We start from the raw sequence: 15770 nt of genomic DNA, 5'->3' as shown, positions 1-15770 counted from the left end.
CTGATCGGTGATAGCTCCAATGCGGTTTGTGGTGAGGAAAATGTCCACCGGCTCCTTGATGGGTGTGTCTGACGAGTCTACACTCTCCACCTGCAGTGCTTCCTGGGTTGGGAGCTGCTGCCACGGTGATAATGTGATTGGCAGTTGCACATTTGAAAATAATGGCAGCAGTGTTTACTGACTAACGAAAGGGAGTCTCTGATTTGACAATACAGTTAGATTTTTACACTTCAGAAAATAAGTATTTTAGTCATTTAGACATACATTTTTAATTCTGCTTTTTTTTTTAACTAAATAAGACATATATTGCCAATGAGGCTGATTTCATTATTTGCCATTGGTGTAAAAAATCATTTGTCATGGAAATAGTAACTTAAAACAAGCAAATCATTTGTATTTGAGAGGAAAATAAATAAAAAAGATTTTAAATCTCATTACACTAGTTAAGTCATCTTTTGCACTGTACTGGCTTGTGTTTCCATGGTGATCAGGTGCCGTGTGACGAGGGCTGGAAGAAGGAGGAGCTGAAACAGCACTTACTGCGGGCTCCCATCTGGCACTGGGAGGGCACCCCCATCCAGCACATGGGCTCCATCAGCCATCTGTCACTGGTCCACATCGTCAACGCTCAGAGACCGGTGAGCTCTGCCACTGTCCACGACTGTGGAACTGCACTTCTCCTGTACTGCACTTCTCCAGTACTTGCTACCAGAATAGTTGGCATCCATTTTCTTTTTCCAGATTGTTTTGCAAGAAGGGGAATTTAGAGGTTTCTGTTGCTAAAATCTATTTTGCTCTGTGTGTGTGTGCGCGTGTGTGTGTGTGTGTGTGTGTGTGTGTGTGTGCATTTTGCAGGGGTCTCGAGAACGTCTGCTGGTGCTGTTCCCTCATGACCTTCTCCTCCTATCTGTGGACTCTCAGTGCATCTCTGTGACCTATGAGGTATACCTACCGGCCACAAGCCACAGTGGCCTACATACACTCAGGCTACGAGTGTTTTTCTGCTCTTAACGTCCCTCAGTGTGCAGGGGCTCCAGAGCATAGCTGCAGTGTGATATTTCAGTGACAGGCTTCAGAACCAGCTGCACCCTTGCGACCTTCATATTCAAAATACGTTTATCCTCTCAGCTCTTTCATACAACTGACCACCCAGCAAAAGTATTTTACTCTTATATTTTGACTTAAAAATATATTTTTATTACTTTCTTGCTAAATAAGACAAAAAAGATTACTAATCAGGTGATACAGTTTGATTAATTTCAAGATTTGCCAATGGGATAAGACAATATCACTTGACAAGTAAAAAAAAAGGTTACTCAAACACTTTTTTGGGGGTTTTGACAACATACACCCTTTTCAAAAAAACCACACAAGGTCACACATCGGTGACATCGGTGGAATTTCAGATGGTTTCTTTCTCAGAAGGGCTTGTGCACACCCATAGAAAGGGACTGGTAAGCTGTGTCAAAGATTTCCTCTTGTGATAAAATACCAAACTCAACCAACGCAACCAACAGAAATGACAAGTTGGCACTAACAAACAAGAAATTCAGCCCTAGCAAAGGAAATGGTTCAGTAACACTTTTAATAACACTATGAACTAGTCACAGAATTATCTGTTTAAAAGTACACTGAACTCAAGATTCTATCCTTCCTGTCCAGAAATCAGCCATGCATATTAACTCTCACTCAGTTTAGTTGATTATACAATACAATTAATTATATCAGTATATAATACAAAACTATTATCTGTTCAAATACTCAGTTTGCCTGGTTTACAAATACCTTCATTGTGTACAAAAACTTTTGACACCACACCCAAAGGCAGAACATCACCAATGATTGGTCATGGTACTTTTTCTGCTCCAATCATTGGGTGTGTTTATTAGTTTTGCATGTGCTAAAGGCCTTCAGGCCCCATGTTGGCTGATAAGAAAACATTTTGTGATGTAATGGCATAGATCAGACACAAGAGGGCACAATTGTAATTTTGTAATTTTTCACAACTTGGTCATGGAATTTGTTACATTTGGTTACTGAATTTCTATAGTCATCTGTAATTGTAAATCCATTATAATTCAATTTGTTCTAAATGTTAACAGCTTTGCTTGCAATTGCTAGTGTGCTACCATCTCAAATTTGTGCTTGTGAAATGGTTTTAATCTTAGGCCATCCAAACACTTCATCACCATAGACATACAAAGACAGGAGAACACTGTAAATATCCTCACACTATAATTATGCAACTGAAGCTGAAATTGTTCTTGTATATTTATGGTAATGATGCAAGTCCACAGACTCCAGTCTCCGAACAAGAATCAACAAATATTCCCCAAAATAATCAAAATAATCATTCAAATCCAAATTACTTCAAAGAAGTATGATAAGTACTTCTAGTACAGCAAATACAGCAATCAGTGGTGTAATCATTTGCACCCATTCTTCTAGGGCACGTTTACAGTAGTTGGCTTTGTGATTCAGTGGGTCACACTGCACATATGGTTATGCCATTGACACCATAGGGGGAGATCCACACCATAGTCATAGTGAAAGTACATTAACATAGTGACAGTACTACTGCAGTACTGGAGAGATACCATAGAGTCACTACAATGGGGGTCTCTAGCTCTGTGGGAAGGGAATTTTAGTCACACGGGGGGATCCCCAGGAGACAGCTGAGTCTTCTGAGTGTCATCGAAGTAATAACACTGTGATTAGAAGACAAAAGAAGGAAACTGCCATTTCACACTGAGATCTTTAGACAAAAATTTGACATTGGAAACTGAGTGAAAACATATTGTTAAAAATTATTACTTCATTTATTTAATGAAAAGTTATCATACACCCATATCACCCATGTGAAAAAGTAATTTAGTTACGCAATCAACCAATTCACCACATTTAATTGATAAATAGATTCAGTCGATTGAACACAACACGGCTTGCTTGCAGCCTGCCCTGTTGAATCTATCCATAAACCTCACTCACATTGAACCTTACCATCATGAAGTGCCCACCACAGGAAATTCCAGAGGAGATGAGAAGAGAAGTTGTTATATATACCACAATGAGAGCCATTACCTCCAAACACTTGGAACAGTGGTGAACTCATCCAGGAAAGTCACAAAAGATCTCAGAGAAATATTCTGTGACCTGCCGGCCTCTCTAGATGTGGTGCTAATCAATCTACAATAAGAGTGGGTAAAATGGGTGAAAAGAAACATTGAAGCATTGAATTGAAGCATTTCTGCAAAGAAGAGTTGACAAAAATTCCTCCACAGTGATATGAAAAACTGATATTAAATTATAGGACACATTTTGTTGCAGTTATTGCAATAAGGGGGCAATTACTTTTTCACATGGGTGATATGGGTGTTTGATAACTTATTTAATTAAATAATAAAGAAATTCAAAATGTATTTTGTGTTTACTCATGTTCTCTTGATCTAATATTGGAGTTTGTTTAAAGATCTGAAACCATTCAGTGTGATAAATAATGCTAATGTATAATGCTAATGATCTTTGACCAGAGTTACAAACATAATTTGTAGGCACTATTTCTTGGTAATTGGGGTTATTTGCTTGTGTTTCAAAGGAAATCACTTTGAGGTTTAAAAAAAAAAAAAAAAGTATGTTGTTTCCAGTCTTGTTTCAATGTTTCTATTTATCTTGCTCTCTCTCCCCTGTTGTTGCTTTTTTTTTTTGTTTCCACTCGTCTTCTCTTTCATTTCTCAATTTCTTTCCAGACCATGCTTTTCTGAACCAGTGCCTGTTTGGACCTATCGTTTCACTAAGCATTTGTACCTCTGCACTTTCTCATTAAAATGCGTTAGGCACCCGGGCTGGAAATTTCAGATACACCGCATTGGCTTTTAGACGCATCCCACAGTAGGCTGTCAAGAGGTGCAGTGACGCAAATCTGTTCTCAACCACACACATATGCACACGTGCAGGGTCACCTGAACATACATGCAGAGTGCATACTGCAGAGATACGGCGTCCTGCAGAGATGTGGCTTAGTCGGCTGTGCGTTTTTTTTATTTTTACTTCATTGAAAGTAACCCAGCACCGGCTGTGAGAAGGGCTCTGCAAACATGAAACGCGATGAAGCCGCCCACGCCTTTCCCTAACTCTGCCATCATTCGCCCTGATGGAAAGTATGGTGCATGCCCTCAGCACAGCAGCATAAAGCAGGAGAAACACTTAGCAGAGACGAGAATGCACTCCTCCCTGTGACTTTCATCGTGGTGTCATGGATGAGCCATCGGTGCTGGCTTTGCTTGGGTCGGGTGACATTAACCACGTGGCCACTTTACAGAAATTTGCTTGTGCTAACAAATGAATCACCGCAGTGATAAACATTACTAAAGCACAGAAGGTTGCAGGGTAAGATTGTTGCAGTTCCAGTATGCTCACCGGGTGAAACCACCTCCTGAGAGATGCGCAGCATAAAGAACAGCGAGCAGTAAGGTGATGCGGCTTTGTTCCTGTTACAGGGCCGACTGCCGCGAAAGAGCATCACAGCCGTGGAGAGGGCCGCCTCCCCTCGAAGGCAGGAGTTTGAGCTGACAGGTACACCCCCCCCCCCCCCCCCCCCCCCGCTCAGTGCTGTTTCTTTTGTTTCATGTGGCTTGGTTTTGTTTGCTGTATTTATCAGAATGGGCCTTTGCAAACATAACTGTTTTCAGGCTCATCTTTTTATTTTCCTGATAGCATGAATTAGCAGAGTGAAATTGACACCACTGTAGGGGTCCTACAAATGAGGTTTCCATGCCCACAGCCAAAAGCAGAGTTGATGCTGGATCAACCTGTTCAGCTGCCAACATTGAAATAAAGGGTGGTGTAAACTCACTCATTCTAATCTCTGCCCTGTCGGAACTTCCCCAAAGGTGACCTCATGGAGCCTCTGCTAGTGTCATGCACCTGTCCTGGAGACTACGAGAGCTGGATTTTCCACTTGCAGCAGGTTTGCAAGAAATATGTTTAAAGTCGTTAACAGAGTCATTAACAGAAGCAGGGAGAGTTGAAAGTTTGGTCATAGACTGCTGCCCATAGCTTAATGAGTCAGTGCTTTCGCCCACAGATCACTATGTTTGGCAAAAATGTTTTTATCAAATTCTCAAGGGCAGAAGTGCAGTAATTGCTACCACACGATGGCACAGAAAACAAACACCTTAAGGCTTCTAAACTGCAGGCCTATTTGCTTTTTTTTGCCTTTGCAGCCAGAAAAGCATTCCAGCCCTGTCTCAAACCAGCCTGCTCCACCGCTTATGCCCAAGAAATCACAGAAACGAGCAAACGCATCACAGATCGCCATGTGAGTGACACTCGGGCAAGCAGCCAATCTGCCCTGCTGGCACACCAAAGACGACTTGCCGCTGCCCTGCTGAGGCGACAGAGGAGAGGATTCTGGGTAAACCTTTGCATAGCTGCCCTGCTGAGGCCACAGTATGAGGAGAGGATTCTGGGTAATCCTTTGCATAGCTGCCCTGCTGAGGCGACAGTTCGAAGAGAGGATTCTGGGTAATCCTCTGCATAGCTGCCCTGCTGAGGCCACAGTTCGAGGAGAGGATTCTGGGTAATCCTCTGCATAGCTACCCTGCTGTTGTGCCATGCAGACTGTTCCAGGCCCACGAAGAGGAAACAGAAAATATTGCTGAAGCCCAGCCCCAATGAAATGAACAGAATGAACCGACTAAATGTAACTGAACTGATACAGCCCACGCCAGTTCAGTTCAACCAAACTCCACCCGTCACGAAACACAAGGCAGAATTAGCCATGACTACGTGACAGGCATGTGACAGGTATGTGACTTACCGTACTGAAGCCCTTGCAATGTGCAAATGGAAACGTCACTACTTCCCACAGCATGGTCACCGTGGTGATAGTCTGAAAGACTCAGACTCAACAAGCAGAGGTGCAACAAGCAAATTCAGGACTTTCCCCCTCTGCAGCAAAGCGAGACAAAAGGGATTATTTACAAGGAATGGCCCATGACTTTAAAAATGTACAATACAAGATGATAGGGGTGATCTGTGTGCCTGGACGAGTGGCTGGAAAAGTTCAAATGTCTCAAACAAGTTCTGCATCTACTGTTCAGAGCTGTGGCTTTCAAAATGTAGTTTTGTGTAGTCACACAAAAATACCTCAGAACAATTTTGAAATGCCCCAGGGAGTTTCCTTACTCAAAAATTCAAATTAGCAGTGGTTTTTAAGCATCTGTTCTTGTGAATCCTCATGCAAAGCTTTGGTGTATCTAAATAAAACTGAAAATGAATGACATAAAACTAAACATGGTTTTACATGGTATAATACACTTTGTGTGCTTACGAAGCAATATCTCCAATGAAAAATGAAGTATCATTCTGTTAGTGCCCCTGCTGCCTTGAAATTTTAAGTTGGGTGAACACTTTTACAGTGTTATAATGTTAAGATCAGAGAATATGTGACGATATATTAAGTGATATGAAATGAGAATCTGTATTGTGTTGTGCATAAAAGCAGCTCAATTAGGTTTAATTAGATATGAAGTTTCATTTTTTACATTACATTACGTGGCATTTAGCAGACGCTCTTATCCAGAGCGACGTACAACAAAGTGCAAATCAATCACAAGAACAAGTGCAAAAGTAGACCTGAGAGGACAGTACAGTTCCGAGTCCTAGTGTAAACATACAGAAATTCAGAACCCTTGAAGAGTACAATCAACATTCAAACTAGCATACCACTGTTGGCAGTTAGAATACAACAACAGCCAATAAAAACAACAATACCTATACAAGTAACGATATCTATACATAAGTGCCATTACGGTCTAAGGCTAATCACAGTGATTCTGAGTTGGGGAGGGAAAGGTGTAGCCTGAAGAGATGGGTCTTCAGTCTGCGCTTGAAGGAGGTCAGAGACTCTGCCGTTCTGACATCCACCGGGAGGTCATTCCACCACCGTGGGACCAGGACAGACAGCAGTCGTGAGCGTGAAGTGCAGGTGTGGCGAGGGTGAGGCGCCAGACAGCACGAAGTGGCAGAACGGAGGGGTCTTGTTGTCTCAATGTAATGTAATGTAAATGTAATGTAATTTTTATAATTATGGTTGACTCCTGTCATTGTTGACTCTTTGACATGGTTTTCATATTTTAGTGGAATTCACAATGACACTAAAATGATCTATGGACATTCTATCGAGCTGTGCGATACCATGAATGTCAGCACTGCTAGGAAGGATAATTGATGGAATGAATCTTATTTGTAATATAACTATGTAATGTAAAAATCTAGCTTTTATTTTTATATAAAATAATATTGTTTTTGGAATACCTAGATTTAATTACTAAGTTTCCATCAGTCAGGTGATATTGAAACAATTATAAAGGTCCACTGTTGATTACTGCTGGTCTATAATACTTTAGAAAGACAGAGAACATATTAATCAATAAACAAACCAGCTAAAACAGTCATACACTGTGAATGACCAGACATCCTGACACGCGCTCTGAAAACAGTTTACATTAGTATCCAGTCTTTCTGTCCCAGCCTGCAGTTGGATTTTTAAAAATTTGATTATTGTTAATTATCACTGAGGTACAAAGCTGTATGACGAGACTTGAGGAGTTGTTGTTATACTGTGTGATATTGAAAATTGAAATGAAAAATTAAAAAATATTTTTCAAAACATGTTCAGAAAACAATCACCCCAACACACACAATTTCAATATTTAGTACATTGTATTCATTCGATAAGCAGGTTGTGAACACAAAATGACTATATTGCCTTTTTAAAAGGTCACACATTGAGATCATCTGTTTTATAGACATCTACAAACAAATTAATGTTGGTACCAAAAAAACACAAGAGTTTTAATAGAGCATACATTATGTCCACACTTGATTGCTGTGAGGACATAATACAAACATTTTGATCACCCATTAATTCACCTGTGGTTTCTCCTACTCTATAGTGGCAATACCAGCGTGACAAGACAGCTAATTGCTAACATGAGTGCATATTCAGGAACAGTATGCGTATTAGAGAACCTGCAAAACTAAAAGAAAACTGAAAAGTACTAGTTACTACAGAGATTCCTTCAGTCATAATACGCAACTGGTAAAAGGAATGAGAAGGAAATGCAGCAATCCACATATTTTCTTCTGGAAGATTCCAAGAACAGGTCTGGAGCTATCACTCAGTCATCAGGCTGGTCAAGCTGGGATGTTTGTCAATCTCTTGGATGGGGCGATCTCCCCTCTCCTCCTTTGATAACTGGAACACGGTGGTTGAGGGACTGGCTTTCACTGTTGATGTAGAGGGAAGAATATCAACATTAATACGAATTATGAAGGTCCTTTGTTCATTTCTCCTCCTGAGAGCCGGCTCCACTCACATCCTGTTGAGCTGCTCTTCTCTCATCATGCATTTTGACTGTGCCATATGAACCCAGAATTCCCATGTGTCTACAGTATAGTGGCCCTGAAGGGCTGCAGGGTGTGCATATCAGCAACCAATACAGACCAAAGAAACCAGGTGAGGTGAGTTAACTGTGTAATTAACTGCTTTAATTGGTCAATTAAATGCAGAGTAACAATGAGAACCAGCTCCAGGAGTGAGGACCACTGGTCTATGGTCTCCATACTGTATCCTTTCTGATTTGAACTCACTGCATGAATGTGACAGCCATTCAATTTTGAATTCATGGAACAAAACAGTGGGGAACTACCACTGATAGGCACAGGCACAGGCCCACGGTTTTTATTTCCATCTTCAGTGCTTTTCTCCCTATCCTTTTAATTTCACACCTCTCAAGCCCTTCCTACGTAAGTCTCTCTGGTAAAGTGATGATTATACTCAGCTGCATTTCCATCAGCAGGTGCGTGTGACATTGATATCCACCCTGTACAAGCAGAAACTGAGAGCTTCTACTGAGAGAGTACTTTTAAAACAAATTATCTCCAAATGTGTACTAATCAAATGACAACAATACGGAATGCTGCTTTTCCACAGGCTAATGTCACCAGGTACATTTTTTATTAATTAGCAGTTACTTTATGATAGTCTTTCCTTTTCGAAACAAATGAGTGTTTACTATGAAGTCCCTTTGATTGTAACAGTCTGTTGTAGTCCCTGCTCTTTCATCATGATGAGCCTTCATTGTGGTCTGGGTGAAGCCAAATTGCTTTCAGTATGTTTAACAGCAGTAGTATGTTTAGATTCGATATTGCTATTCGATATTCGATATTACCTCTCGCTTCGTGCTGCTGTCATGTCATGCACATTTCTGAAGCCTTTGTGTTAAGGTTACCTGGTCACTAACTGCTAGAGATAAAATGGAGACCAGGCCAAAAAAACATGTCCAAAAATAGCACTCACTGGGTTTCTTTGTCTGTTTCCACTTCATGCATGCGGCCTTTGACTTGCAGGCGTTCACCAGAACTGCAAGGCAGGTGAACACACACAGCAGGAGGATGACCAGGAGAGTCAGCTCCATGTTAACTGAAGCCTTGTGTGGTTCTTTGGTAGGGTCAGGACCTTAAAACATAAGCATCAGCCATCAATACCACCACACAGCAACAAATCATAAATGCACATCAACAAGCCATTAAAATAACTGCCACTGTGCAGCATATTTACAATGCTGATGGACAGGAGGTGTGCGTTTACGACAATAGATTTGGAGTACTAAAAATAAGCATCCCATGTTAAAAGTTACAGAAAATATGTTTAGCCAAAATCCCCAAAAGTCTCTTATGAATGATTTAAAAAAATAAAGTGGGTGCTCACTTTGTGTCTTGCATTTCGAGTTGTGCGTCTTGTTTCCAGGAAATATTGTCTCCTGGTCACACCTGGTTCACACAAACAAGAGCAAGAGTTTAGAAGTGTCAATGTCAAAAGTGACCACCACACAACACCCTGCAACAGCTACATATGGCATACATTTCTCATATCCATTCCAGCTAACATAACTCTGTGTTAAATGGTCTTAAAAAAGCAAGCTATCAAATCAGGGGGTTAAAAACTAGGGATTAAGTTCTAACAGCAGCAGTGGGGTGGAAAACGCTGAGCGTTTGTTTGTACTTCTTTTTATACCCAGTTTGAATTGTTCATTATGTACAAGACTTTTTTATTAACTTGACAGTCAGGCTCCTTGCAATGCTAGAACCACGTTAATTTGTTTCCCTTTACTATCACTTTATTAAATATATGGTTATTTACAAGACAAATAAGAGTCTTACCGTTGTAAAGGCTTACACACCCCTCCCTCTGTGTCAGAGTACATGCCATCAGGGCATGGCTTACAATAATAAGCATATTGATAATTGCCTGTAATGAAAACACACACTCAGACACTGCAACACTGAGCACACAGCATTACAAACGCTACCATACAGTACAGGGTGGATTTCAATTACTTTTCTGTGAGTCTTAATTTGTTTACTCCTGGCAGGGAGTAAGAACAGTAACAAAACAAAAACAAAAAAAATTCAACAATACAAAATACAAAAACAAAAAAAATACTTTTTTTTTAATAGGCCAGTCTCAACAAGTGTTTTTGCTTTATAATGAGACATATTTTGGTCTCTCAATTAGCTTGTTTTAAGTTTCTGTTTGCTCGACATGTGAAACAGTCTAAATATAAGGCTAAAATACTTGGGGTTGGCCTATTTATTTTTGCAGTTGCAGTTGTCTAGCTATTATTCTGGAATTGGGATTGTGACATGAAAACAGCAGGCTGGTTGTTTAACTTATGTACAACACTGTAAAAGGAATTACCATAATGAATGTCCACAGACTATACTAAAATAAACTCCATGTTAAAAATATGCGATACAAGTCAACCTGGATAAGGACTTCGGTGATGACATTCAGGGGACCTGGACTTACCAGTCTTGGTCAGTTGGTGACCCCTGGGACATATCACTTCCTTCTGACAGACATCACACTCAGGCGAGATACACAGGAATCCTTTATGACACGAACAATTTGAATTTTGTGTGTTGGAGCATTCACTCAAAGTAACTGCATTTAGGACCAGGACAACAGGGAGATGCAGAATTACTGTTATTATAATGGTGACACCCTGCTTGCTGAATTTTGGTGTCAATAGAACACTTACCCTGTTCGCATTTTCTACACTCTCTACACTTGTCCAAGTTGTCAGCCACTTCAGAGTATCTGCCCGGTGAACATGGGACACATACAGTTGCATGGCTCTCACTGCAGTGTCTCTCGATAGAGTTTCCTGCCAGTCAAGAGTATTAAATAGCTCCATGAATGCGGTAGGGCAACAGGGCTCCAATTAACAATGGAATAAATAGAACATTTTAAGCAGTGAAAATTCAAGAGACATGCAGACATTTGTATTAGTCCTGTAATGAGACTTAAAATCTTATGTTTTTCTCTCAAGTTGAAAATATTACCTAATGTAACATTATATGAAATGTTCTTATCGGCAAGTCTTGAATTGAGTAAAACTGTCTTACCTTATATATTCTTTGTCTTATTTAGGAAAAGAAGTAATAGATAAAAGACTATTTTTTTCCTCAAATCTGATTGAGGAAAGAGAGAGAGATTGAGAACGAGAAAGAGAGACAGAGAGAGACAGAGCAAGAGACAGAGAGTGACAGAGAAAGAAAGAAAGAGAGAGAAAGAGAGAGAGAGAGAGAGAGAGAGAGAGGGAGAGAGAGAGTGACAGAGAGTGACAGAGAGAGAGACTTACCTGGCGGGCATAAGTCACAGCACAGTCTTCCATTTAGGTACTGGTCATTGGGGCAGTTAGCTCCTAGGCATTCTGTCTGGGCCAGCAGGAGACAGGTGAGCGTGAGCGTGAGCCTTAGACTGGTCATGCTTCTGTGTCCCTGCCTGAAACTCACTCAGACCTTTCAGTGCGAGCGACTTGGGCTTTTGTGGTATTTACACTCTGACGTACTTTGTTTCATTTCGTAGCTAGAGAAGGAGGAGAGAGAGTGCACAAGAGGAAATAAATGAGGCACACATGCTAATCTAATTAAATGAACTACCAAGAACACCATTGCAAGAAACCCAAAGAAACAAAACAAGCAACACAACTACAGAATCACAAAATAAACCAAAAACAACTACAGTTGCAGAAGCTATATCTTCAAAGCAAAACTTCCACAAATCCCCCAGAAACCTGAACATTGTTCACCAAAGTAAGGGTCCAGTGAACCATAACACCTTTCTTACAGTATGTTGCAGAGTCTTCGCCTCTCCCAACAAGACGTTTAGTAGTACCACTTGTTTCTTTTTGGATGTACTGCATGTATTGTGGCCCATAAATACCCTAAAATGGCAGGAGCCCTCCAAAAATTGTGATGGGGGCCCCCTGTAATTTTATGGGTGCAACAATCCCTGGACTGAGCATAACCTAATTGGAAATTCTGCTTGGACTGATATTTTGGTCCTAAAAAGAATAAATGTCTGGGAAAAAGAGGTCTGGCAAGCCTATGTTCTATGCAATCTACATTTTTCTGATTACGAGGAGATTGTGGGGTGTGATTCTTTTCCTTGAATTGTCTCAATTTCTGCAGATTTGTCAGCTGCACATTCATGCTGTGAATCTCCCGTTCTACCACATCCCAAAGGTATTCTATTGGATTCAGATCTGGTTACTGGGAATGGCACTGAAGAACATTGAACTCATTGCCAGTTTGAGATTACTTTTGCTTTGTGATTATGGTGCAGACTATCCAGGGGAGGATCATCTCCTGCTTAGTCTAATCAACTGTACGTCGCTCTGGATAAGAGCATCTGCCAAATTCCAATAATGTAAAAGATGGATATATTGTGGCCATGAAGGGATGCACATGGTCAGCAACAATACTCAAATAAGCCGTGGCTTGAGACTCATCAGACCAAGCTACATTTTTCCGGTCTTCAACTGTCCAGTTTTGGTGACCCTGAGCCCACTGCAGCCTCAGCTTTCTGTTCTTGGCTGACAGAAGTGAAACCCAACGTTGTCTTCTGCAGTTGTAGCCCATCTGCCTCAAAGTATGATGTGTTGTGCATTGTGAGTGTTCTGCTCACCACAATTGCACAGACTGGTTATTTGAGTCACCATAGCCTCAAACCAGTCTGGCTATTCTCTGTTGACCTCTCACATCAACAAGATTTTTTTTTTTGCACCATTCTGAGTAAACTGTAAAGACTATTGTGCGTAGAAATCTCAGGAGATCTGCAGCAATCATACGATGGCTAAAATCAATTAAACTATATTTGTTCCTCATTCTCGTGGTTGATGTGAACATTAACTGAGGCTCCTGTCCCATAATTGTATACACTGAACTGCTGCCGCACGATTGGCTGATTAAATAATCACATGAATAAGTAAGAGTAAATAAAGAGTTTATGACCAAGGTCAGTGAGTGTATATATACACTACCATTCTAATGTTTGGAATCACCCTGTCTTTTTCAGCTTTTCCTGATTTAAGATTTTAAGTTCTGTGTTTGTAATCAAACAATTCACAAGTGGTCAAAGCGCAGACTTTTATTTCACCATGTCATAATTACAGCACTTTTTCTATGTAGTCCCACATTTCAATGTTTGAGACAAATTAACATAATGTCAAATAAAATCATCCTCTTATGCCATGTTTTGTATTTGGTTGCATATGCTTTGCATGGCATGACTTCTGATATCCGTGATCTATCAACATCATCAGAGTCTGGATATCTTATTATCAGGTTTTCCTACAAGCGATACTAAAACTCTTCGCATTTGAATGGATCTGTACGGGAATTGGGGGATGGGACTAGATTAATCTTTAAATAATGCTGATGCAGTATGGAACACATTCGTTGGCTAAATGGGTTTGAGTCATCAAGGGTCCAAGGTATCAAATGAGCCTGAAATCACTGTGCTGTTGCCAGATATGCAGTCGATCACTTTGTCTAATATTATATGTGGCACGGTGTCTTCTTTTTAATATAGTTTTGTCAGGTTCTGTGTTTCTGTTATCTGTTTCATGTCTAAGTCCCCAGTGTTTTTGCCTTTTGTTACCTCTGTGCTTTCCGTTATTCTGTTGCCTACCCCGGTTCTAGCTTCCCCATACCTGTGCCCTGTGGTTATCTGTCTGTCCTGCTTTTGGATTTTCTGGTTCTGATCTCTGCCTGGTTTTTGGACTCTGTTTTTGGTTTTTGTTCTTTTACATTCACTTGTTTGGACTTCCTGGTTTTTGAACTCTGCCTGTTTCCTGACTTCGCTCTGCCTACCCTTCATGTACTTGTCTGCTTGGATTTTGACCATTGCCTGTTTTTGGACTACGTTTTGGATCTGCCCCTTTGTCATTAAAGCCTGCCTGATTACGTTATCTCTGAGTCTGCGTTTGGTTCCTCTGTCCCAAACCCTGACAGTTTTAAAGTTGTGCATGTAAGCATGAGAAAAAAATAATGCTTGCTTCTTCCAAATTTATAAACAGAGAAATAAGAAAATGTCCTTTTGTAAAATGTTTATTTGCATGAAAGAATGAGGAGGCAAACAAAAGCCTAGAATCATGATTGATCCTAAAAGCTTTCTTATACCTGCATTAAGGAAGTGATTGAATACACCTGACTAATCAGAAACAGCTGAGAGGCCAACTGTCCAATTGCTTTTGGTCTTCGAAAGTGGGGGGAATATGTATAAAAATGTAATTCTTACATGGAACAACCAATATGGATGTAAATACCCTCAAATTAATGGGTATTTACATTTACTGCACTTAAAACTCATATTCAGTACAGAGCCAAAAGAACTTGCACTGCACTGTATATCTTACTTTTACTCTAAGCCTATGCAGCTGCTTATACAAGCCAAGAGGCCATATATTCCCTACTGTATGGTATGGTCAGTCTAGAATGTGACACTCAAGCACGTTGACATATTGATGAGCAATACATATTATGAGCTGGTCTTCTATCACCACTAATTGAATTGAAGTTTTTCTGTAAATCACATTGCTGAAGACATCTGAAGGTCTTCAACCTCCATTAGTGGGCAGTATAAGCACTCTAAACACTGTCAACAATGACGAAAGTACAAGGCTGCTTGATCATGGTTACGTTACACTTGAAACGGTGCCAGATCCAGGACCTGAAACCAGACCCCCAATGCCCCCTCTCCTCCCCCCAGTTCACTCACACACGCATACCCACACACACATACGCACATGCACATCGAGGCACCTGATCCCACCCACACTACTTGAAATGTCCCACCTCATTCTCTGCTTTCAGTATAGCAGCGTAAGTGCTAACGTGTGTTACCCCGTAACTCATAACCCACAGCACGTCACACTTGGTGCTACCGCCCACGTTTGAGCAGCTAGAGAAACACAGCGCCTGTCTTCACAGTCAGCCTTCACTTCTACAGCATAAAACCCAAAACATCACTGACATTTCAAACAGTGTCAGTCTTGTTGGGTTCCCCAAATGCAAATGAAAACTTTGCTATCGCAGAGGAGCTGGCATCTGACCACAAAACTCCCTCGTGTCTGGAATGTAGTCAATTTAATGGTGTTTCCTTGTAAGTGCAATACAAAAAGAATTCCACAGAAAATGTTCCACAGAGGCCAGGGCAGTTTACTTTTACCCAACAATAACTTTTATAACGTCCACTAAAATTATTTTGTTTGAAAACGTTTCTCTTTGTTAAACATTCATATCACACCAATAATACCTGGAATGTAATAAATAATGTTACTGCAAAATAGATATACTCAAAATATCTATGACAGGCAAGTACTGATAAGAAGCAAGATTTTGATTAGTCAGAAAAC

The 15770-nt window shown here is 40.6% G+C and overlaps 2 protein-coding genes across 3 annotated transcripts in view; one reads left to right on the top strand and one right to left on the bottom strand.

The window, feature by feature from the left end:
* Positions 1-7090, top strand: part of LOC133109989 (uncharacterized) — a 16388-nt gene extending 9298 nt beyond the window's left edge. The window contains exons 9-13 of the mRNA XM_061219792.1: positions 492-638; positions 856-942; positions 4497-4572; positions 4890-4966; positions 5223-7090. Of these exons, the coding sequence (XP_061075776.1) occupies positions 492-638; positions 856-942; positions 4497-4572; positions 4890-4966; positions 5223-5321 (486 nt within the window). The 3' untranslated portion in view covers positions 5322-7090. The remainder of the gene's footprint in view (positions 1-491; positions 639-855; positions 943-4496; positions 4573-4889; positions 4967-5222) is intronic.
* Positions 7091-7706: 616 nt separating this feature from the next.
* On the bottom strand, positions 7707-11882 carry tnfrsf18 (tumor necrosis factor receptor superfamily, member 18). 2 transcript variants are annotated; one of them, XM_061219794.1, is made up of 7 exons: positions 11712-11882; positions 11109-11234; positions 10877-11011; positions 10228-10315; positions 9776-9837; positions 9365-9523; positions 7707-8292 (listed from the first exon to the last, which is right to left on the bottom strand). In XM_061219794.1, exons 1-7 carry the CDS (start codon positions 11836-11838, stop codon positions 8180-8182), a joined length of 810 nt encoding a protein of 269 aa, XP_061075778.1. In that variant the 5' UTR covers positions 11839-11882; the 3' UTR covers positions 7707-8179. The 2 variants fall into 2 exon arrangements, with proteins under 2 accessions (XP_061075778.1, XP_061075777.1); XM_061219793.1 differs by having other exon boundaries at positions 10877-11234.
* Between the last annotated feature and the right edge of the window lie 3888 nt (positions 11883-15770).

This window comes from Conger conger, chromosome 14 (genome assembly GCF_963514075.1).
Source record: "Conger conger chromosome 14, fConCon1.1, whole genome shotgun sequence".
Lineage (NCBI taxonomy): Eukaryota > Metazoa > Chordata > Actinopteri > Anguilliformes > Congridae > Conger > Conger conger.
The sequence above is the reverse complement of the archived record's forward strand: the minus strand, read 5'-3'. Positions and strand labels throughout refer to the sequence as shown.

Excerpts from the sequence above, each read along its gene's own strand:
- tnfrsf18 (XM_061219793.1), bottom strand. The coding sequence starts at position 11,744 with ATGGAAGACTGTGCTGTGACTTATGCCCGCCAG. Across the intron at positions 9,838-10,227 it reads GTGTGTAAGCCTTTACAACG|GTGTGACCAGGAGACAATAT; the intron begins GTAAGACTCTTA and ends TGTGTGAACCAG. Across the intron at positions 9,524-9,775 it reads CTCGAAATGCAAGACACAAA|GTCCTGACCCTACCAAAGAA; the intron begins GTGAGCACCCAC and ends TTATGTTTTAAG.